Source organism: Archocentrus centrarchus, chromosome 10, assembly GCF_007364275.1.
Source record: "Archocentrus centrarchus isolate MPI-CPG fArcCen1 chromosome 10, fArcCen1, whole genome shotgun sequence".
In the NCBI taxonomy this organism is placed as follows: Eukaryota; Metazoa; Chordata; class Actinopteri; order Cichliformes; family Cichlidae; genus Archocentrus; species Archocentrus centrarchus.
In genome coordinates, this window is record NC_044355.1 from 8234331 (window position 1) to 8259378 (window position 25048).

General features: G+C 40.6%; 2 protein-coding genes across 3 annotated transcripts; one reads left to right on the forward strand and one right to left on the reverse strand.

Annotated features, from left to right (window-relative positions):
- The first annotated feature begins 1658 nt into the window (after positions 1-1658).
- On the forward strand, positions 1659-16454 carry slc30a9 (solute carrier family 30 member 9). Of its 2 annotated transcripts, none has more exons than XM_030739361.1 (18): positions 1659-1762; positions 2110-2262; positions 2384-2581; positions 2807-2854; positions 2957-3056; positions 3268-3360; positions 3505-3587; positions 4754-4812; positions 5773-5840; positions 6561-6719; positions 7554-7689; positions 7775-7814; positions 7899-7970; positions 11605-11712; positions 11837-12002; positions 12343-12472; positions 13723-13836; positions 14236-16454. In XM_030739361.1, exons 2-18 carry the CDS (start codon positions 2151-2153, stop codon positions 14278-14280), a joined length of 1731 nt encoding a protein of 576 aa, XP_030595221.1. In that variant the 5' UTR covers positions 1659-1762; positions 2110-2150; the 3' UTR covers positions 14281-16454. The 2 variants fall into 2 exon arrangements, with proteins under 2 accessions (XP_030595221.1, XP_030595222.1); XM_030739362.1 differs by having other exon boundaries at positions 1684-1762; positions 2114-2262.
- A 3389-nt stretch (positions 16455-19843) lies between these two features.
- grxcr1a (glutaredoxin and cysteine rich domain containing 1 a) lies at positions 19844-24784 on the reverse strand. Its single transcript, XM_030739300.1, has 4 exons — positions 24261-24784; positions 23158-23397; positions 22994-23059; positions 19844-20295 (listed from the first exon to the last, which is right to left on the reverse strand). The coding sequence occupies exons 1-4, from the start codon at positions 24663-24665 to the stop codon at positions 20116-20118; spliced, it is 891 nt and encodes a 296-aa protein (XP_030595160.1). The 5' UTR covers positions 24666-24784; the 3' UTR covers positions 19844-20115.
- Positions 24785-25048: the final 264 nt, after the last annotated feature.

Here is a 25048-nt window from a genome sequence, read left to right on the forward strand (position 1 = left end):
TTTGCTTTTCATTAAGCCTTCCTTCACACAGTAAGCTATTGCAGTGGGTAATGACACAATAAATTGCAGTTTTTTCTCAATCGCTTTGGTGCAATTCTCACAACAGAAAAGTCATTCTCACCACTCTTAATGCAGTTCTCAAATCACTAAAGCCAACCAAACTAGCCTTTTTCATTTTCATTTTCATACACACTGTTTTTCTATGCATACTTCAGTACGAAAGATATTTGTTATTGTGTTGATGCACTTCTTTTCTGAATCTCACAGTTCATCAAAATAGTTGCTACTTTTGTCAGTCAGAACCCTAGATCTCTTAATACTGTCCAGCATTTCATTTGAGTTTTGAATCAAATTACTTCAAACATTTTTTTCAAAAAGTTATAAATATGGAGGAATATTTTCTCCATCTTCTTCCATCACCTTGATATGCATTTCTCCCCTCTACCTCCACTACCCATCCTCTCCCCTCTAACCTTCTTCATCCTGTCTCCCTCCTTTGTCACTTCAGATGGCTGCCCCTCCCTGAGCCTGGTTTCTTCCTGTTAAAGGGGATATTTTCCTTCCCACTATCGTCTAGTGCTTTCTCGTAGGGGATTATTGGGGTTTTCTCTCCTTTATCTCTTTCCTCCTTTCTATCCCTTTCTTTTCACCCTCTTTTACCCTTCTACCTTTCACTTACTCTCTTCTTTCCTACTCTTTTGCCTCTCTACCTTTCACCCCCAACCTGTTTCCTCACCCTTAAAAACACAGGGTGTGGCGATAAGAGTGAGTGACCTTCTAATTGGACCCAAGCACATAAAATTAATAAAATACAATCTTCATAATTGCCAATTTTCAAATCAATAAACACAGTCAATCATATTTCTATATGTATCTGCATGTGAGTTTATGAAACAGTCAGGCATACAACTTTAGTCCAAACCATATGAACCAGTTGCATTGTGGAGAAATCTTCACCTGCAAGAATCAAGAGATTATACAGAAGAGTGAACTTTATTATGTCCTACAGGGGTAAATTATATGATAAACTGATAAAGGCCAGCCACTTCTGGAAGGTTCACCACTGAAATGGCTTTGTAACAATTACCAGACTGATAGATGCCAGTGACTTTGTTTCCCATCTTTAAATCGTGGCTTGTTGTGTTGCTTTTGATATCTTTTAGCCTACTTCAGTTCATCAGACAGGTTCTATTTGAGTGATTTCTTGATTCAGTCAGGTATGGGTGTAGATAAAAATGGAAAATGTGGTTAATCACAGTTAAATCATGCTTTGGAGGGGGAGGTTAGTTTGGATAGCTTTTCCCCCCCTTAGTTAATGAAGTCATAACCTGTTCTGGTTATATTTGTCTACTATTGCAATCTTCTTGATGATCTTAAACACGTAAGTGTGAAAAATAAATAAATAAGAAAACACTTTTTAACAGCACCTAAAGCATGTTTTTACAGCAGGTGAATCTAGAGGACGAGCATCTAAAACAAAAACTGATTGAAGCTTAGAAACGCCTCAAGCAGCATCAAAAATTAGAGCAAACATTTTATGATTTAGAAGTGTCTGATATTACCAAAGGAACTCCTGATTAGCGATGAGAAAAAATGGGCCAAAAAGTGGTTCGTAAAATATCGCGATATCTAGCGAGATTGTTGACGCCAAATACGTTCACGTCACAGGTGACGTGAGTGTTTGTGCCGTTCCTATCACCAGTTTGGCCATAGATTCCCAAAATGGATACAGATTATGCAGAATAAACCTCACCACAGAAAGGTACTGGCTTTTCTGAGTACTTCTTTTAAATGTACGCTCTAGCCAGGTGTTTCTGTGTGAATTAAACTGTTATACGGCACTTGTTACCTGCGAGAGCTAAGGGTTACTAGCTCGCAGTGTTAGCTAGCAGGGTTAGCTGTGTTGGTGTGTAACCGCCGGGTTTGTGGAGCTGTAGCTCGGTAGGCGCTAGCCAGCAGGCACGGGGTTTATCTGACAGCCCTCTCAGTTTAACGCTTGTTTGTAGCCATGCTAATGTAGCTGCTTGGCGATACTGTCTGAACTTGAGAGGCCTTAATCTGTCAGAAGTGGGTTAAGTTGTCAGACGAACTGTTTGTGACTCTGCACAGAAAGTTCCTGCGCTTCAGTACCGACTCCCGCTCCAGCGAGGATGTTCCCCAGCCTGGCCGCCCACAGACCGTGGCATGTCTTCCGCAGAGTTTCCATGCAGCACAGATCGTCCCTGTCGCAAAGGCTCTCGAGGTTCCCGCAGCTGTGCCACGGTGAGCAGATTCATGGGATCGAGAGTAGACATGAGCTGCGGCTACTTAGGGTCATCCTTGTTTTCTCTTGAGCCATGGTGTTTGTTTAAATTGGGTAAAAAGTTATGATTTTGTTGCACAGTTTGGCAGAGTGGAGGGATGCACAGCTTATGGTTCAGCCTCCCAGACTGCCGTGTGGCTTCCCTAGGGCTGGGCAAGGTCCAGTATTACTCTACCTCTGACTCCAGTAAAGATGATCCCCCAAAACCACCATCAGGTGCTGCCCCCACTACGGCAAAGCTTGTGTCTGGTGCTACACAAGTGACCCCAGATTCACCAGGTAAGAACTTTAAGACTTCCATACGCTCCATAAGTTGTTGTTGGGAGATTTTATGTAAACCATTGTGAAGTGTACGGGAGTATTCAATTTTTTTCCTTTATAAATCTGCATATTTTTTCTATTTATTGCATCTTACGTCAGCACACGCAGTAGGAAACAGTTGTGATAAGTGAATATTTTTAGGAAAAAAAAATTGTCCTTAAGATAAAATTTTTTCTCTCTTAGGTGCAACACCTCAGGGACTGACTAAAGCTGAGACAATTCAAGTGAAAGGTAACAAACTACATTTGTGAATCCATCACGTTAAAACATTTTAAAATGAGAACGTGGGTAGCTGGTAGCTTGAATTTAACTTCCTCCTGCGGTCACATGTAGTTCGTGCTGTCCTGAAGAAAAGGGAATATGGAGCCAAATACACTCAGAACAACTTCATCACTGCAGTCAGAGCGATGAATGAGTTCTGCCTCAAACCAAGGTAACTCCTCTTCTTCAACAGCTGTTTTACATTTAATCTGTTCGATTTATGCATGAGCGCCAAATTGTAAATCATCAAACCTTAGCTGACTGAATGGAATCTGTCTGTCCATTGCTAACTTAGATTCTGGCAGACAAATTTCTTTAGCTTAATAAGTAAGCATGCTGCCATGATTAACTAATGCAAGGCTGCCTTATCCTCACGTGTTCAGTGATTTGGAACAACTGCGGAAGATCAGAAGGCGCAGCCCTCATGATGACACAGAGGCTTTCACTGTCTTCCTGCGCTCAGACGTGGAGGCCAAGTGAGTGTTAAAAACCTCTGCTTTATACCTTAAGTCCAAATACAGTACATCGTCTCCCAAGTCATTACTGCTCTAATCGCAGTCTTCACTGTTTTTTTCCTCTTAGTTTTTGTTGATCCACTTATTTCTCCCTGTCACCAATAGAGCACTAGATGTCTGGGGAAGCCATGAAGCTCTGGCCAGAGAGAGAAACCTCAGGAAAGAGGTGGAGCGAGAGTACCAAGAGAGTAGGTTTTTAGCTTTTTTTCTCTTTGGTCTCAGTCCAAAAATCAAACAGTTTGGGGATTTTTTTTTTCTTCCCCCACTTTCTAAAGCACAACTGGAGAAGACTGATATCACTTTCAAATTTGATGACTTTCCTCTAGTTTAGAGAAAACATGCATTTATAATATGTAGCCACAGTACACTGAGTGCACACTTCTTACTCACCATATGACCCTAAGTGAGTGTTCAAAAAAAAGTTTGTATGTTAAATTATTTTGAACTAAATATTTTATACTGAAATAACAACAGTAGACTGGCACCTGCTGATGTTCATATGATTTCCTAAAATGGAGCTCTTTCATTTTGTGATCTCAGCACAAGAACTGTTGAGTTGTGGAATCATTTTTTCCATTTTAATGAGAGACCGATTTACACACTCATTGATCTGCATGTAGCTACAGCCTCTGACAGATGCTGGATGCACCTACTGTTATTAGATAAAAAATGCTGAAATATGCCAATTCTTCACATTCAAAGCCTCAAACATAAAACATTGTCAGGACACCCTACCACAAACAAGTTAGCTTAACATTTTAGAGCTAATATGCCCTGTTAGGTGTTGAGGTGTGATGTACAACTCACAGCCAGGTTATGGTCTTTGCACAAAGAGTGGAAATGTATACTGGAACCTTTAATGTTCACTAATCAGCAAAGTTCACCAGTCAAGAATAACATTATGACCACTGACTGGTGAAGTGGATAACACTGATCATCTCTTCATTGTGGCACCTGTTAATGGGTGGGATATATTAGGGAGCAAGTGAGCATTTTGTCCACAAAGTTCGTGTGTTAGAAGCAGGAGAAAAAAATGCAAGCATAAGGATCTGAGCGAGTTTGACAAGGGCTAAATTGTGATGGCTGGTTGACTGGGTCAGAGCATCTGCAAAACTGTGATGAAATTGTGATGACATTATTGATGGTTTTGTTCCATTTAGGTGAAATTATTCTATTGTCTGTGTTGGTTCTCAGTCATCCAGGTCATGGTAGTCTCTGGAGCTTGAAAAAAGCGATTGGACTTCATCTGAAAGTTCATGAACTGTTCATGAACAGTCACTTTTTTCAAGCTCCAAATTATTCCGTTGTTTTTTTGGTCTGTGAACTGATGAGTTTGCTTTTTGACCTTTTTTAGATATTTTTCGGAATCAACGCCTGTTGCAAGAATACAAAGACTTTTGGGGAAACACTAAGGTGAGCTCTTTGGATTTATTGCTGTCATTTTTTTATAATACTAACAGCTCTTTACACTATTATAATAGTAAATGTGAACGGTAATGTTGATCTTCCCATGCCCAAGTTCCTTGGATAAAATAACACCAGGTGGCATTAATAACACATCTGAGTACATTAACATAAGGAGGCCGTTCTGGTAGGATCTGACCAATCACAAACATAAGCCTGTTGGTCTATTGCCTATTGGCAGCATGATGGCTTGCTTTACCAAAAAGAGAGTTCAACTGCCTTCAGTATCAAAAGAGCCATTTTGGAGAAATGTTTGCAATAAAACATATTTGGACATATTTTTAACACAGTGGCATAATAATTTATGATTATTTGATATTTAACTGATACTTATACTTTACAGTAATATGTTTTTGGTGCATTTATGAAGTTTATAGAACTAAAATAATGAAAATACTCATAATATCTACTGGCATATTTGAGCCCTACTTGGAAACAGAGTAAAGCTATGAAGGCCGCTTTGTTTCAGCAAATCATATTAAAAATAGCCTAGCTTGATAAAAAATCATGAAACAGCCCAAAAATCTGGTGTGGATGAATAAAAGTGTAAATGGTAACAAAAAGCAAATACTGCCATGCAGTATGCAGATTGCATATGGATCATATTTACCTCCAGGTGAAGCAGGGAAAGTGGTAATGATCTAAGAGAGAAGCCTGCACCTCTAAGGCAAGAATGCAGGAGAAAGTCTGACTAAAGAAACTGAAACAATCATATACAAAGAGGAAGTAGAATGCTTCTTTCATTCATGTTAATCAGGGAAATGTTTATATGATCTCTGAATATACACAACTATATAGACCCTCTTTTTTTCTGCACACTGTGTCCCAGTTCTTGGAATGGTGATGTGCCACCTTCATAACACTGAAAACACAGTGTTAATATTTTTTTTTTTTTTATCTTTCATAAAGCCACGGTCAGGCCAGAGGACAACATTTCTACAAGGGCCAGGGAAGGTGGTGATGGTTGCTATTTGCATGTAAGTTTTCTCACCAGTCTCCCTCATTCATGAATTCAGTTTGGTCTTGCTGCAAAGTCTTTTTGCGCTCGGCAGCTTTGCTGAGTTCTCGCACACACAGTGGGAGGTACTGGATTAAAGAAAGGAGCTACGGGTCTGCTCTCAGCAGGGTTACTACATATGGTAGGCTGGATAAGTATCAGAAGATGCAAAAAGAATCAAACAGTAAAACAAAAATCTGGTGTGGATGAATAAAAGTGAAAAACATATACTTCATGTTAACTGTGATACTTCTAAAGAAACTTAGAAGTAACTAGTAAAGACTCCAGGAAAATGTACTCATTTGTATTAGGCATTGCATGGGAACTGCATGCATCACATGCAGTCTGGTGGCTTATTAAGTTAGGGTGATTGTGTTAGAGGACATGTGCAGTCACATGAAGTAAAGTGAGCATAAAGAGAGACTCGCATGACTCCGTAGTGCTTATTGCAGTGGGTGAGAAGCATCAGAATGAAAATGGGAACAATTTACTCACAATTTTGGATTAAAACAATATTTTTTAAAAAATTGAGTATATACTGTAGTTAATTTTAAAAATGAGATGTCAAGTGTAGGTAACCTGCTATATCTGTAAACCAATTTAATGAGAACAATTGTTAACCTTTAAATTCTGTTTGAGATGTGAGTCTTCACATCTTTGTGCCCTCTGAGCTCTTCATTTATTTATCCTCTATCCTCAGCAATGGGCTGAATTTCTTCTTCAAGCTCCTGGCTTGGGTCTACACTGGATCAGCTAGCATGTTCTCCGAAGCCATCCACTCTTTGGCCGACACGTGCAACCAGGCTCTGCTCGCTCTGGGAATCAGCCAGTCAGTCCGCAACCCGGACGCTGTTCACCCGTAAGCGTCACACCTTCCTATGCTACTTAAAAGAGGATGAGGAGGTTCAGTCCTCCCCAGACACGTAATAATCGCACTAAACGCTTAAAGTAATGTGTAAAAGTTAGTTGCTACAATAACTATATTTTGTAGGCATCCAGATACTTAAATTTACTTGCACAATATTAACACTGCTACCACAGAAGTATAGAAATATAGAAACATTAGGCATAATTAGCATTGATACTTCCCAGTAAATAATTCATAGCATGGAAAAATTATTTGTAAAAGACGCTTGCACTTTTTTTCTCTCATACATTTTAATTGTTGGACATGAATATGCACACAGTAAGTAAGTGAGGATAATGAAGCAAAGTCCTTCAAGAAACAAGTGTTGCCACAAGCCTCTGGGCAGGTATTTTAAAGCTCCTATCTAATTGAATGAGAAGAAATCATAACTTTAATTTCAGTGATTAAAACATTTAAAAACAGTGTCTTTGTCCAAAAATAAGTTTTTTTTTTCTCCTTACAAGTTATCATCTACTATTTATTTTTAAAGTTAAATGACATTACAACAAATTCACATTATTAATACAGTAAGTTAAAAAAAAAAAAATTTTACTATGATGAGTAGATCTGCCCACCACCACAATTTTAAAACTGTCGTGAGCTTTTACTCTGCGCATATCTTAGTTCAGCAACACAGCTGACTCGTATGTTTCCTGGTTCAGCTTGTGATTGGCTCTTTGAGGTTGGGGCGGTTGCCATGTCTCTCTGTTATTGCTCTAATATAAGAATAGTGGAGCAAATGTTGGCTGTGATTGAGCACTGTTGTTTTTTTGTTTTTTTTTTTAGATATGGCTTTTCCAACATGCGCTACATTGCCTCCCTCATCAGTGGAGTGGGCATTTTTATGATGGGAGCGGGCCTCTCTTGGTACCATGGCATCATGGGATTGCTGCACCCAGAGCCCATCGAGTCTTTGTTATGGGTGAGTGTCTGTTTTGAGTCTTGTCTGTAATTTAGAGCATATAAAAGATCAAATATGTCCAACATGTTGTGTTTCTATGTTGCAGGCTTACTGTATTTTGGCGGGCTCTCTGGTATCTGAAGGAGGTAAGTTTATAATAATGAATAAACAGATCAGAACAGATACTGTCACTTTGCAGCTTGTTCTCAGACATCTGTTTTCCTTCTCAGCCACATTACTGGTTGCCATCAATGAGATAAAGAGGAGCGCCCGACAGCAAGGACTGTCTTTTTATGAATATGGTACGTACAGCTGAAGTCATTTTTCTGTATTTACACCATTCTTAATACCAAGTAAAAAAAAAAAGAAAGAAAGACCTCTGATGTATTTTTGTAGTCTTTATTTTTGCTTGAATAGAAAATGATCATATGTTACTCACACCAGAATCCTTTATAATGTTATAAGTTGTTGATGTTGACATGAGTTTGCTGTAGTGACTCTACAATGTCCCAACTGAAAAGAAAAGCATCTGAGTTTTATGTCTATTATGAATGAATAACTGGGTGGAAAAAAAATAGATTACCCAGTTTAACAAGTCTCATACAGATTCAACATCTCTGAAGAAAAATAAGGCAATAATGAGATTAAATAAGTGCAAATTGAGTTACACTACAATATTAACTTTACTACAATTATTGTAATATTGGTTTAGAACAGTGCTCTATGTATTAAAATATTAGGATAAAAATCTTATGTCACACAAGGACACAGTTTTACTACATTATCTTATGATTCATAGCTTCTCAGTTTAATATACTATTGAACGGGTTAAAGTGTTAAAAGAATATCAACATATTAGCAATTTATGGCTTATTATGGAAAACACAGCAGTAATTTACACGATAGTCTCTGGAGCTTGAAAAAGGCGACTGGACTTCTTTTTGTTTCTTGAAGACGTTTCACCTCTCATCCGAACGGCTTCTTCAGTTCTCAACCAAATGGTGGAGAGACCCAGGTATTTAAACCCCTGTGGGCGTAGTCCCCTGGAGGTGGTTATGACCCTCTATTGATCATGTGCTTGAACACATGTGCCCAGGTGTGAAGGGGGCGTGGGTCATATTTAGGTGCCGTTTACACGAGACCGTTTTCATTTTGAAACGGTGTCGTTTTGATGCGTTTCGGCCTTGCGTTTACACGACAACGGTGTCGTTTTGATGCGTTTCGCCCTTCTGTTTACACGACAACAGAGTGAAAACGATGTGTTTCAGAAACGGGGTCCAGAGTGGAGCGTTTCAGAAACGCACCGGCTTGCGTTTTCGTGTAAACACTTGAAACCGGGGTGATTTGAAAACGCTCGACTCGCACATGCGCACTATGGTTGCGACGGCCAGTTTTTCGCGCACGCGCAAACTGATAAACAGTACTCGCGGATTCACGAGTGTTTCTTATGCTTTTCCTGTGTTTTTACCGTTTTGTAATTCAGCGTTGTGTGCAGCAGCGATCCAACCTCATCATCTGTCCACACAAAACCTCTCACATTGGCCGTTTTGTAAGTAATGAACAATTTGCCGCACTACCTACTGTGTCACTCCACGCATGCGCGTCTTGCGTAAACAAACTGCAAAGAGAAAACCAACGCCAACTTGTGGCCTGGCATGGGAACTACATCGTTTTCATCGTTTCACATGTCCTCGTGTAAAGGCGGATCGTTTCTGAAACGCCATCGTGTAAACGAAAGGCTGAAACGCATCAAAACGACACCGTTTCCAGTGAAAACGGCTTCGTGTAAACGGCACCTTAATCAGTGGTTTCAGTTGAAACCAACTTAGGACTCCGCTCCATTGTTTCCTGTGGCCTATTGAGGTCACTGGAACAAAGGTGTGAATGGGGGTTGAGACGTCTGGGAAGGGAGCTCAGGACAGCACTGTAAGCGGGGGAAAGTTGGTGACGTAATCCACCTCCTCTGTTCAATGATGGTTGTTCACAGTGGACATAGATGGCTTCTTTCACTCCTCTTTCAAACCATCTGTTTTCCCTGTCCAAAATGTGGACATTGGCATCCTCAAAAGAGTGCCCTTTTTCCTTCAGATGCAGATGTACTGCTGAATCTTGTCCTGTCGAAGTGGCTCTTCTATGTTGTGCCATTCGTTTGTGAAGAGGCTGTTTGGTTTCACCAATGTAGAGGTCCGAGCACTCTTCACTGCACTGAACAGCATACACTACATCGCTGATCTTGTGTTTGGCGGGTTTGTCCTTGGGATGAACCAGTTTTTGTCTTAGGGTGTGACTTGGTTTGAAGTATACTGGGATGTCATGCTTGGAGAAAATTCTTCTGAGTTTCTCTGACAAGCCTGACACATATGGGATGACAATGTTGTTCCTCTTGTCCTTCCCATTCTCTGTAGTTTGTGTTTGGCCTTCATTCCTGTGCATCTTAGCTGATTTGATGAAGGCCCAGTTGGGGTAACCGCATGTTTTGAGGGCTTTCTTAATGTGTGTGTGTTCCTTATGCTTCCCTTCTGCCTTAGAGGGAACACTTTCCGCACGGTGTTGTAGGGTCCTGATCACCCCAAGTTTGTGTTCCAGAGGGTGGTGGGAGTCAAAGAGGAGATACTGGTCTGTGTGTGTGGGCTTCCGGTAAACTTCAATGTTGAGGCTTCCATCTTCCTCGATAAGCACCGCACAGTCCAGGAATGGTAACTTGTTATCTCTGGTGTCCTCCCTGGTAAAACGTATGTATTTATCCACTGAGTTAATGTGACGAGTGAAGGCTTCTACTTCTTGGGTTTTGATTTTGACCCAGGTGTCATCTACATATCTGTACCAGTGGCTAGGTGCCATCCCTTTGAAAGAACCAAGAGCTTTACTTTCCACTTCCTCCATGTAAAGGTTGGCTACAATGGGAGACACTGGGGAGCCCATGGCACATCCATGCTTCTGTCTGTAGAATCCATCATTGTGATACATAAATACAATGATGGATTCTACAGTGCTGTCCTGAGCTCCCTTCCCAGACGTCTCAACCCCCATTCACACCTTTGTTCCAGTGACCTCAATAGGCCACAGGAAACAATGGAGCGGAGTCCTAAGTTGGTTTCAACTGAAACCACTGATTAAATATGACCCACGCCCCCTTCACACCTGGGCACATGTGTTCAAGCACATGATCAATAGAGGGTCATAACCACCTCCAGGGGACTACGCCCACAGGGGTTTAAATACCTGGGTCTCTCCACCATTTGGTTGAGAACTGAAGAAGCCGTTCGGATGAGAGGTGAAACGTCTTCAAGAAACAAAAAGAAGTCCAGTCGCCTTTTTCAAGCTCCAGAGACTACTATGACCTGGATAACTGAGAATCTACACAGACTAATTTACACGATCTTCTTCACTTGTCAGTGATCATAATCCTTTGCGTTGAATCATAGGGTGGCATTATCGCCTTTCCTTTCATAAAGGATCCTCCAGTGTATCTTGTGCTAAAAGAGATAAAAGTGCTCGTTCAGCTTCTGTTATGGCTGCCTCTTATGTTCCTAACATGGAAATATCTTTCTAATGAAAAAAATGCTTCACTGTTTGATAGCGAATGTCTGTTTTTGTTTTTCTCCAAGTGTAAGTGGCCACATGTTTGACTTTTAACTTTAAACATTATGTCCTGAATTAACTCAATATTTTGTTTGGATCTGAGCAGAGTGAATAAACTTACCATCAGCGTGATGTGGCGTAAAATGAAACCAGGTGTTTTGTGTCTCTGTGTGCAGACAGCGTCACTGAGACCACATTAATTTGCATATTGTGAAACAAAGTAAGAAATCTGAGGCGAGAGCTGCTTCTAGCTGCAAGTGTAAATATAAGAAAAATAGCTAGCTGGGGTTAATTAGTTGCATATATCTGAAAATTCAGGTATAAATATGGTCTTTTATTGTTTCATGTATGCAGTAATGCAAAGTCGAGACCCAAGCACTAATGTGGTGCTGCTGGAGGATGCTGCAGCTGTACTGGGAGTTATTTTGGCTGCTGGTTGCATGGGGCTCACCTCGCTTACAGGTAAATATGTTATCTTCTGTCTGTGTTACAGTTTATTATCCATTAATGCTTTAAATATTTCAATCTTTTTTCCCCCTTCTTTTCTACTGGAGTCATAACTTGAATGTTTGCCGATTGACCCCAGGTAACCCGACCTACGATAGTTTGGGCTCTCTCGGCGTGGGCACGTTGCTGGGCACCGTCTCAGCCTTCCTCATCTACACTAACACAGAGGCCCTGCTGGGACGCTCCATACAGGCTGAGCGCGTGCAGAAGCTCACAGAGTTTCTAGAGAACGACCCCGCTGTAAGGTCAGCAAATGAACACACACACACGCAAAACTCCTCTTTTGCAAAACATGAATCCAGTCGTGATGATCTCAGAACTCGGATCATTAATTTGAATAAAATCAGTCTATCCACCACGAATGGTCAAGATTCAGGCTTAAAAAAAAAAAATGCAAAATGCATTCAACAGCAATTCAAATGAAAAATTTCCTTTTAGTGTATGTTTATTTGTGATATTTGCATATTAATCACTTTGTATTGTAGCAGAAATCCTCTGTCGTATCCAGTAGTTGTTCCCTGATGCATGGTTTTTCTAGGTTTCTGCCATGGGCATTTTCTAAATGCTTGATTTTGTTGTGGGCAGGGCCATCCATGATGTGAAGGCCACTGATATGGGACTGAGTAAAGTGCGCTTCAAGGCTGAAGTTGACTTTGACGGCCGTGTGGTGACACGGTCTTATCTGGAAAAACAAGACATTGACCAAATCCTCAACGTAAGTTATCCTGTTCTTACTAGTCAGATAATCTGTACAGCCCCAGTTAACTACCAGGGCCTTTTTGTCAGTTGTTTTCCAGCAGTCTGAAGTGTCATTTGTGTTTATCAAAGAGGAACATGCATACATTTCTGTCAGTGAGCTTACACAGACTCATTGTCTTTGCTGTACAGCAGAACTATGCTGCTTCTGTTTATAGTTACTGCTGAAGGCTGCTTCTAAGTCAGGAAAACCCTGCTAACTATAAATATTCTAAATGAATCATAAGCAGGACCTTGAGCGGCGTTACTCAGTATGATTTAAAAATATACATACTGGTATCTACAACAAGCTGTAAGGCAGGTCACATTGGGTCGTCTCCACATTGTCTTGTTATTGTGTAAAGTTTTAGGATTTTAATCTTTTGTCTCAAGATTGAACTTGATTTTTTTTTTTTTTTTTTTTTTTTGGCCCCTTTTTTTCTGCTTAAAAGATGCTGATTTGTTCCTTCAAGTTATTTACTGTGTGAACACAAGATATCTGGTTGAAGAAACAGTTAGTTATGATGTGCACACAGAAATTCATACTTTTCTAAAGACTTCAGATGTACACAGCTACCTTTAGTATCTAAATAACCTGAAAATGAAACTGGATTAGACATTCTTGCTCCTTTTACGTATAAATGCTCAATTATCATCTGCAGGAATCATTGTCCGTGCAGGCTATGAGCTGTGCCGTCTGATTAAGATGAAGCGACAAGCAACTGATGTCTGTGTAAGACATCAGTTGCTTCAAGTATTTTGATGACATTTACTGGTAAAACTAAAACTTGATGACCTTAGTTCTCTGTGTGTGCATCTGAAGTTGTTAAAGAGACTTTCTTTTATCGATAATTATCAAAATAATTACCTTGTGCTCTTTTTGCTGTTGTCACAGCCAGGCTTAAAGTTCAGGCAAAAATTGGGAGACCACACATGAGGTCTGGTCTTTATTGAAATAAAAGAAAATTTATTAAATCTAAACTAACCAAGAAACAAACATCACAAATGGATTGATGCCAGGTGCAGTGGGAAAGAGAGACTGAGCAGTTTATGTAGGCCAGCTTTTATAGCCTTGAAGGCACAGGTGAGCTGCATTAGCTTACAATCCTCCCATGTCAGCATTTGCCAATAATAGCAGGCCAGGACTTCCATGAGACAGTGGGTGGGTTGTCACTGTTGCTGGCCTGTGTCTTTACTAACAAAACTACGTGTTTGTGTATGTCTCCTCAGGACATTCAGCAGGTGAAAACCCCCGAGGACCTGGAGAACTTCATGCTGAAACACGGGGAGAACATTATTGACACCCTGGGAGCTGAGGTGGACCGCCTGGAGAAAGAACTCAAAGTACTGAAACACGAATCTGTTTGCTATTCCAGTTTGGTGTTTGTCTAATGCTGCTATAGTGCGTAGCAGGAAAGGGTACTAAAATCTGGAAATGACTGACATTAAAAAAAAATCTTGTGGTGCCCATTGAGGAATCATCAGGACTATGAAATCATAAAAAATCATAGAAGTGGTGTCAGTTTGAACAAATATCTTGAACGTGGTTCTCCTCCGATTATAGTCTCTGCAAAAACATCCCATTAGCTTTTTGTTAAGAGAACCGAGGTGATGCAGACTTCTGGGCTGACATAATCTCTCTTGCTGCAAACCTCTGTTTTCACCATATAATGCGATAACAGATGTGTTTTTATCAGCATTATGAGCCAAGTTTGAATGTAACTCTGTTTTGTTCCTCCACAGCAACGTAACCCAGAAGTTCGTCACGTAGACTTGGAGATACTATAACATCCTGGTGTACCATGAAGAAAAAGGTGAAAGGATGGCCACGCCTGCCTCTGCAAACTGCCTCCCTTTCTGACTGCACAACACACAACAAACCTGCACAAGCTGTCAAGTCTTACAGTAGAATAGTCCAGAAGGATGAGCATGGACAGTATTTGAGCAGCGATCATGCCTGAACTTCAGTTCGCGATGCTGTGAGTTCACCCTGCCAGAGATCCACTTTCACATTCCAGTGTGAGTGTTCCTGGCAGAAGACTAACGGCTGTCATTAGTCTCCTTGAGTTTCACTAGAAATTCACGCGCAAACTACGACAGCATAGTCTGGCTGTTTGCTTGAACTCGCATTCCTCCGTAAAAGTGTCGTGATGTGGTTGAGATAATGTCTGTTTCTAAAGCAAACCCAAGAACAGGACCAGTATCATTTACTAGACTTGTACTTTAATGTTATTCTTGAGCCACAGTGATAGTGTTTCCTTCGTTAGTGCAAAGGAAACCAAAGAGCTACAATTTCAAACCAGACTTATTTAAAAGCTAGACAATATTAGTTTTTTTTTTTTTTTTCTTTTAATGTAAAAACTGAAGACGATGCGATGCTGGGTTCTCTAATGGAGACAGAATTTGTGATGAATAGGTTTTTATTACTATTATAGAAAATTAAGTGGTGTTATTGAGAGATTTTGACTTGTTTAATAGGTAGAGTGAATATATAGCACTTAATGAGTCATCACATGCAAAAAAAGATTGTAACTCTTAAGAAAACAGGGTGTTGCAACTTTAATTTGTGCTGCCATGATATTATGATGACAAGTCATCTCACCTACAATTGCAGGGTTTCCTCCAGAAAGGTTGACAGGCCTGGTAGTCGGTGCTGGAGGAGTCAGGGTTATGCAAAGTTTTAGTTCCATATGTTTTCTAGTTTCACATTTTTTTTAGACTAGATTGGCTTTGCAGGATAGTTCAAAAATAAACATACTTATCCCACAGCCCCTCAGTCCATCCTCTAAAACGAGCTGTTTTATCTTGTCTACCTTTAAGCCAACAGTCTTCTGATTGACTGCCCTTCGTATCCGCTCTCTGACATCATACGTGGCCAAGTTTTTAAAAAAGTAACTGAAGCCTGAGCTTTTGGCACATAGAGGTTACTTATATGTATGCTGACCTCATTCTTTGAAAGCTTTGCTATGTTTATTATGATCATCCACATACACACTCTCTGTGCAGACACACACACAAGCAAGCACATCATCTATATCGGCAGGAGAGCACCAGATCAAGATTGAACATGTTCACGTAGAGCGATAAATAATCCTGCTGTAACTGGTGGTCCTATATCAGCTGAGCATTGTACTAAGACAGTCTTTTTATTTTTCACTTTAATCTCCCAACTCTTTCGAACAGCTGAGACAGTAGCCTAATATGATGCAGTAGCTAACCTAACAGTTGGTGCTATTGTGCTTTGTCTTTTTTAAAATCCCAGATGCATGTGTTTCATGGGCAGTGGTGGAAACCCTGCATTGTATTTATCATACCCAGTAAATGGGTTACAATCTCTACACAAGGTCTGATGATGAGACTGATCATCCTTCCAAGTCAAGAAATCCCAATATAGGCAGTGACTTCCCTCTAAACTCTGAACTCTGATGTTCTCCAGATTTGAGGTTTAGAGGCTCGTCTTTTCAGGTGACTGATCGACTGTGTTATTCCAAAGATAAAGCACAGGAGGAATGAAAACGTCTATGCCCCTTTCCACTGTGGATAAATAAGTGATCCATAATGACAGCAAATGGACCAGCTACATTTTCTTTTTGTTTTTTGAGGTCCACCAACAGCTGACAGCCTAAAGGCATTGTTTAATCCATTCATTGTCACCCTGTGCAGCATGTGTACTAAAATTGTGAAGTTACTCCTACATAATGTATCTGCTGAATAATCTGTATAAACTGGACTTTGATGGTGCTTTTGCTCCATCCTTTGTTCGCTGTTCCTGCGCAACCTGCCCACGTGTCATCGGGCTTCAGGAGGTGGGCTGGAGTCATGTCATCTTTACTGAGAGGGCAGATCTGTATTTCTTTGAAGGTGACTGAACTGTTTTCCATTGGCTTATAACGGTGTTGCCACTGTTGAAGGACTTGGGATGAACATGAGATAATTTATTAAATTATTTTGGTTTCCTTTTGTGTCGTTTACTTGAATGTCTTTTTGTTTTGAATGCTGTGCAGTTGTAGAAATATGCACAGTAACATTTTAGGGCCATGTTGATGTTTCTTGTTTTTTCTTCTGCACACTTGCACAAAAGAAAATTTCAGATAACTCTTACGGGTTTTGGAAAATGCACATCTGAAGTTTTTTTTCTTTTTTTTTTTTACTAAGTACACTTTAAAGCCTTGTTTTTTCCCGAATTGGATGCCTGCTTCCTGTTTAAAGCTCAGATGGATGACTGGAATGTAAACCCAAGTCCATTAGATGGTGCAGTTGTGGGGATGAGAGAGGGGGGCACTAGCCTGTACGCTGACGTCAATAAAAACAGTCATTTCCAACCAGTCTGCGCATTGACCGACCATTCAAAACATTACGCACAGCATCACGGCCGGACCACGCTAGACTACTCGACTGAAATAATTTTTCGCCGAACCTGGAGGGCGGACACAGTGCGGACGATCTCCATTTGCAGGTTTTTTTTTCACCATTAAATGTTGTCTTAACATCTTGGGTGTTGCGCGCATATCGGTGTCATGTCTCGTCATACCATTCCCAAGTCAGTTGTGCCACTGCCCATCCTGTTTCCTTCCATGTCTCCCCTGCCTCTCAAACAGAAAGGGTCGCTTGTGCACGTTGATTCTTCGGGCTGATTTATATATTTTTTTTTTAAAAAGAAAAGAAACCTTCGTTGAGGCGCGTTTGTCATGTCTGGAGATCAGCACACACACATCTTCAGCCCTCTCGCAGCCTCCTGCACGCCACATCGCTGCTTTCGGTATCTCTTAAAGATAGATTTTGTCAGAGGCTTTTAAAAACTGTAGCTGCTTTTTATGATATTTTCGATGCATCCTGTTTCCCCACTCCCCACCCCCCTCGTCTCCAACAGCCCACAGATGGGGGCGCACTTAACCTGCACAGTTGGGGTCTCAGATTTTCATAAAGCTTCTCCTCCACCGCCACAAGCCTGTGGTTACAAACCCCCAAAACCCCATTACTCTTCAGAAACGTAGCAGTTTAATCATCTCTCATTACTCATGCAGAAAACCTCACCAATATACATTTGCTTTTACGCAGGCCTGCTGTGTGCGCATAAATGTGTTTTTCTAATTTTTTTTTTTTAAATATGTATGTATTTATTTATCCTAGATGATCGATTTGGTTGATCTTTCAATCACAGGTGCAGGGGCATCTAGAATAATCCAGGTAGCGAGTGATGGCACGAAAAGTCTTCATGGCGGATAATCATCATCATCATCCTCCTGCTCTACGCTTTTAGCCTCTTTACAGTGCTGCCTTGTCTAATCATGTTCAAGCAGCATTGTACAGGGCTATGACAGCATAGAGAGCTGTGCGGCTCGGGCGCTGCGTTTCCCTGACCCCGTGGATGGCAGCCAACTAATGACATCATCCGTTAAAACAAAACAAACCAAAAAAAAAAAAAAAAATGCGAGGACTGCATGTGATCTGCCACTGGGCTCGTGGCGACACTTGTCTTTTAGTTTCGTGCTGATGTAGTTAAAAGCTGAAATGCACTGCATTTCCTCAGACTGTTAAAACTTGAGCACATCCGGTGCTCCTTGGGTTGAATTATCTACATTTCTTTGCAGCTATTTAGTAACATGTCATTGTGCTGCTCCTGCATTCAACAAAGTCTGTTTTCGTCTAGGATCCAAACATCTCATTTACTGCCAAATAAACATCATATCCACAGTAAAAAAAAAAAAAAAAAAAGGTTTAAAAAAATATTAGTTTTTCAAAACAGGACCTCGACTTTCTAATGTAAACAACTTGAAGGGATTTAAGGTTTTTACAAAATAGTTGCACACGACTTGTTGCACAGTACTGCACAAATATGTAATTAAAATGCTTTTACTGAATTGGTTTTGCTGAAAATGTATGCTTAGATTTTGTGTATCTTGCTTCGCTGATATCATGATGGTGCCCATGTGGAGCCAGTTCTGCTGTGGCGCCTTTTGGAAACCAGCCTATATTCTGAGAGATTTAAGAACCTTAAATTATGCGAGGAAAATTGCAGTAGTTACCACGGGCAGAAAATTATGGTAACCAGAACCAGCTTATCTGTAATGTCTTGCCGCTCCCATAGCCTCTACCTTGAACAGTCTCTAAACCCAGCAATCTTGGGAAGGCAGCTTTTTGGCATAGGCAGTGGTCTCTTTTTAAATGGAAATGGTTCTGGATTGGCATCTGCACTGAATCAATGGGAAAATTAATAAATATGTTATAAAATACTGTGTTAATGTTTACAAAAAAGATCAAGGATCTCATATTTCCAGCTATTTATCATCCATAAATATCTGGAAAAACCTTCAGATGGACAGTAAAGGTGCCCTTTGACACCTTTTAAAGACTGATATTGATTTTTCCACTAATTATCTACCCAGCTCCGTGAGAAGCACAAACTCTATTGCTGCATAAGTCATTGTGTGGGTCATATTGTATGCTCATAAGCTATAAAGTACTATTTAAAAATTTTTTAATTCCCTTGATTTATTTTAACATCTATGACATCCTCTGTGGTTCTAGTGTTAAAGCTGACTTATTATGCTATATGCTATATATATATATATATATATATATATAGAGAGAGAGAGAGAGAGAGAGAGAGAGCACACTAAATAATGAGGTCATCATATGTGTGAGTGATCCCTACAGAAGCTTTAATTATTGTAGTCTTTTGTTTGTCATAGACAGCCAATCAAAAGAAAGGTGAATTAACAGAAGGATGAACTGAGGGGCTGCACCAAGACCCAGTAAAGGGCAAGACCCGAGGGGAGGCCAAGTATAAAAATATGGAGCTGAGGTCTTCGTTAAGGGCGCGCCCATCATACTTTTCAACATCTAGTACTGTGCATGTTTCATTGAACTGGGTTGTCACTACTAGTATTTAATTTATCACTTAGCTTCAAAGTACAGTAAATAAAATCATGTTTAATTTCAGGGTAATGACTTCATGATTGGGATCCTGCGTAGGCCAGAGCATCTTCTCTACAGAACTCTTTGTTCTTATTATTGAAGATAATTCTTTATGTTTGGGGTAGATATGAATGCAAACATCTGACGTGCCTGAAGCATTTACACAGTGCTGTGTGTTAATTTTTTATGTTGGGTTTGAGCAGTGCTTCGCTGTGAACAACGTTCCAGTTTGCTGCCTTCTGCTGGCTGCAAATTGAACCCTTGACTTTCTCTTAGTGCTGAGTGTCTGTTATCCTGGACTTTGTCTGATATGGGATTATGCAACGAGAGCATTGTTAATGAAGGAGCCTCCTCGCTAATTAACTAACGAGCTTAGGCTTGCTCGAGGGGAAGCCAGTTCATGACTCCTCGGTGGACCTCATTGACTACCTGTTTGGGGATGTAAACAAAATCTTTGAATGGGGGTTTTGCAAGAATCTAAAGTGAGAACAACTAAAAACAAGGCTCTAACACACACACATCAACAATAACAACAGGAAATCCATGAACTCACAGATTTTATTACAAATTCAATTTTTGTTTGTTAACAATGGCCCTGGAAGAAGAGTCCTGCTGTATGGACCTTGACTGCCTTTGTATTAGTGCAGTCCCTTTGTACGGTCCTAAGGAAGGAAGGAGGGATGTTGTTTCAGGCACTTAACACCCTCACTGGCTGCAGCTCGCACACGGCTGTAGGCCGTTCTCATTGCAGGAAGTACACTTGAGGGCTTTGAAGGAATCTGTGAAGCAGTTGCGAAACACAGACATCTTGCTGCCATGGCACATCGGGCATGGGATGAAGGCAAAGCCCCCGCAGGTCTGGCACGTCTGGGGATGCTGCACCCTCTAAAATGGATAGACAGTTTTATTTAAATATTAAATACAAACACCAAAGTAGCTTCATTCCTACAAAAACCAATACTTTAATATATAAGCTTTTAACTTAATTAGAATGAGTACTGACTGCAGCACTAAAAAAAATCTCATTAACACATTACACTGAGCTGTAGAAATGACTATTTGTGGTGTTACAGGGCAATAATGTGCTGCAATATTTGTTGCAGGGTGCAATGACTTCCTTCACTTTATTGTTGAGTTTTAATTCCACTTGTTAAAAAGAACAACAGACAAGTCAACAAAGTGGTGTGTGACCCAATGCCAATATTAATACTGTAAATTCAATTGCGCCAGTTAAGCCAAGCTTAAAATGAGTTATGCACAGTTTGCTTACTTTTTACTTTTTAAATGTTGCTCTAATTAACATTGAGTTGAACCAATTTATTCAAATTATCAATAAAGGATTCCCAAGATATCTAAAGAGTCCTAAGGTTTATGTATGAATGTGGAATTGGCTTCCTAAAACAATCTGTTTCTATGCTTTTATTAAAAGAGACATGTTAATTAGTGAAATGTTGCAATGTCAGTTAGGGGCTTTTGTTACCTTCACTGATGCTCAGGCTAGCCTTTCGTCTATTTTATATGGCCAAGCAGCTTACAGAGGTTCTAACTGCATGTAGCATTTTAGATACATTTCAGTGTGGTTACCATTAGATGCACTCTACTGAAGCTGTTCTTCTAGAGTTTCAGACAATGTTTAAATGCAAAGTAATGCAGGTGAATATTTGGTTTTTGTGCTGTTGGGTCTTTCTGCTGCCTTTGACACAGCTGATCACAGTATCCTGACTGAGAGAATTAGTTGTCTTCCTATCTCTCTCAGAGGAGCTTTTCAGTGCCTTCTTCTAATGTTGTGTCCTCTTCTGACACTTTATCTAGTTTATCTTGTTTGCCTTGTATATGCTTCTTCTTGGATTTGAATAACTTTGAAAACATCTCACACTGCTGTTACATAGATTAACCCTAACCCTAACCCTAAATTACCTGTCCTTCAGGACTGCATTAATGTTATAAAGAACTGGAGGCAGACAATTATTTATCATTAAATACACAAAAAACTGAAGTTCTTATCTTTTCTCCCAACAACTTTGTTCCCAGTAAACCCAGGAAACATGCCCCATGTGAGCTGATGTGGGGGAAATGTGTGTGAAATGTAAGGCCCATTTGGCCCCACACTGTGGGCCCCAGTGAGGCAGTCCATAGTGTGGGCTTCCCACACTAAGCAGAGAGGGCCCCACAGTGGTGCCCATTATAGGCCTGCAGCACACTCGCTGCATGCTAAGGCCCACAGTTAGTTACCCTCAGAATTCCCTCGTGGGGGCCCAAAAGAGCAAAACTACTATGGGCTCCACATGGGCTAGCCTACATTGGATTCTCTGTGGGTAATCCATAGTAAGTTTGCAATAGAATGCTAAATGGACTAGTTCTTATGTAGCACTTTTCTACTCTAGCTGAGCATTCAAAGCGCTTTATAGAACAAGTTTGCATTTACCCATTCACACCCATTCATGCAAGCACTTCCTTCTACAGCTAAGTGCTTACTATCTAATAGTACCTCCTGAGCCACAGCCAACCCTTGAATAGAAATAGAAAAGCCAAATAGGAGCCTCAAAAAGCAAAACTGCTGTTGGGTCTGTGTGGACACACCCAGTTGGGGCCCACGTGGTGTAAGTGTGGGCTTGCCCTGCCCACACAGATCTACAGTTCACCCACAGCTACCCACTGTGGGTCCACATGGGCACGTTTGCTGGGGACTCACTTATATGCAAAGCTTTACTAATTTTCTTCTGGTTGTAGTTTTATATTTAATGGTCAGACATGAAAGGTACGAACTTTCCCATCTTACCCTCTGCTAGAAAGAAAATAAGCATAATTCCCAAAATGTCATGCTATTATTTTAAGCACAACTTCTTTTCTAAATTGCTTGGGTGCATGGCTGCAGATACACATACACAATCGAGCCATGTCATTGGTCAGTTGTGGACTAATTTTTGCATGCATGACCTTTCAGAGCTGCGTACTTTTGTTTAATAGCCTGCAGTGATTGGAATTTATGACTTAAATGTCATTATGCTGCTTTGTATTCACTTGTGAAGACTTGTTTAGGGGGGTTGAACTCCAAATTATTATTGTTTTATTATTAAACTTTTATTTTACCAGATAAAATGTTCTCATTTACAAACATGGCATTATAATCTGAGCCTGAGAAAAGTGGAGCAGAAATGGTTCATACATGTTCAGTTTGTATTTTAAATCCATCTGCTCTGTGTTGATGTGTTTGAAAGAATGCGTTAGCAGCTGAATCCATAACATGGCCTCCATTATTAATGGTTGTTTAATGATGTGCATACATTTTTTACAGTGCAGTTTGCTTGTGTTTTATTTATGGCATAACTAGTGAGAGAACTTTACTGCTCCTGTTTGTATCTGTTTGTGTTTATCCCAGTGGCTTTGGACCAGAGGAAAAACAGTCATTCATTATAAATATGATCACCTTATGATTTAATATTACATGTGCTACATTTCCATGCCAATCTAAAATGCAACATTTAAATAATTTAAGATCAGTGTGGTCAAATTAAGCAGTCGACTTCACGGTCAAATCTATTATGCACAATGTGATTTCTAAAGCACACTGTGAGGAACCAACCTCAATTTTTGTGAGAAGATCTTGCAGCTCTCCTGATTCATTCATGGCAAGTATCTTCTCAGCACCCTGCAAAAAAAGTTTAACACTCTGTCTTCAAAGAACTCTTTGCAGCTGTATGATATACTGACTTCAGGTATTATTATTCAGGACTAGTAAGCACTGACCCCAAGGTAGTGTCCATCGACGAACACGACTGGTAAAGAAGGAGGTTCGCCCACACGCTTGCAGCGCGCCTCCAACTCCTTCCCGTACTCAATGTCCAGGGCGATGTTCTTTTCCATGAACTTCACTCTGTGGTTCTGAAAGATCTTTCTAACCAGCTCGCAGCGCTCAAACGTTGTCCTAACCACGCGGAAACTCGTGGTGTAGATCACCATCCGTCCAAACTCGAGGGATAAATCCATCTACGGGGAGCACAAAGAAAGTTACATAATTTGTGTTTTTGTAGTTTTTATTTGAACCATGTATGAGTTTTCATATAGTGATATTTCCTCTGATGCGTTGATGTATTTATACAGTACCAGTCAAATGTTTGGACACATATTCATATTCATTCATATGAACGGGTGCATGTGGTGCATGCTTCAACAAGCTATACATTACAGTTTTCCACAGGTCCTGGAAACCAACTTACTAGAAACACACTCAATATAATGATTTAATTTCATCAGCACTAACTTTTTTTTTTGTCACAAAGGTATGTTTTCATTCTCCTCTACTGAAGGTGAAACTGTAGACTGGATTGCAAAGTCTGCACAGTTTTATGTGTTGTAAAGTGTATGTAAACTTTTGCTTTGGGATGTGATCAGGCTGTTCTACCTTGATTCACATTTAAAACTCACCCTACGAGAACTATAATCTCTCTTAGTAGGGATAAGAAGCTTTGTCTAGTCTGGTCACGCTACGTCTTCACCTCTAACCACTTTACAGAGAATAGTTTGTTAGATATGATGTCACTTTTGCATCATTACACGGGCCAGGTGTTACCTCAGAATAACAAGCAGTGCAGGAATACTAGAAAACGAAGTTCTGAGAATTCATTAACCCGATTGGTTTCTCTTGAAACACTTAATGAAATGCATCATTAATCTTTCATTGTTCTATGACCTTGTCCTCTATTGTGAGCTTTTGTCCTAGTCACACATGTTGCTGCTTCCTGTAACTAGACTTGACACTGATGGGAACTCATGTAGAAGCCATCCTAGCAAAAATGCAGCAAGATAATTCAAACAATTAGATTAACCCAGGCCCATTCAGATGTACTTACGCTGTTGGAATTAGGAAGGTTTTCAAACAGCGTCTGACCTGCGCTGACTTTGTGCTTGACACCTCTCACAGTCCCATTTTTGCTGAGTATGTTGACCCTCTTGGTGGTGAACATCCAGTCCTTGGTGGCTCCTGCATACATGAGTAGGTCATCGGGCTCATTCTCACTGTCGTCCAGCTCGGAGCCCAGGTATCCAAACAGGTGTCCATGTACATCTCCACTTGTAGAAGGGGTGCTGGCTCGTTCAGCATCAGAGCTGCTGGTGCAGTCTGAATCCAGGGAATCTGAGGGCCCCTCATCTTTGAACATCTCCTTCAGCACCCGGCCACTGTTCCCCGAAGCCACGCGGAACCTCACCCGCTTCTGTGGCTTTTCCTGCCCTGCCGTCACCATTGTCCCCTCCATCGCAAACCCTCTGACACATCACATGGTCCAAGACGCTGTAGTCCAGCTCTCTCGTTCTCATGCGGAGGTGAATGTAGGGCTCAGACACGCTATTTTGTTTCCCATGGATTACTACCACGTTTAATCCTCGCTGCTTGAACAGATCTAAAAACAACTGAGAGCCTGTAAGCTGCCTACCAGTCACACAGCCTGTAAATGATACACGCATTTCTACCATGGCAACCTAGCAGGCTAGTCTCAAGTAAAATGATAGGTGTCTCTGAATTATTCATCACAGTTTACACAGTTTTCACCAGTGCTTTGACAGAAGACTTTAATGACTTCATACGCGTTAATCAAGCAAACATTTCCCCTTCTTGAGATGAGATGGCAGCTGACAGCTT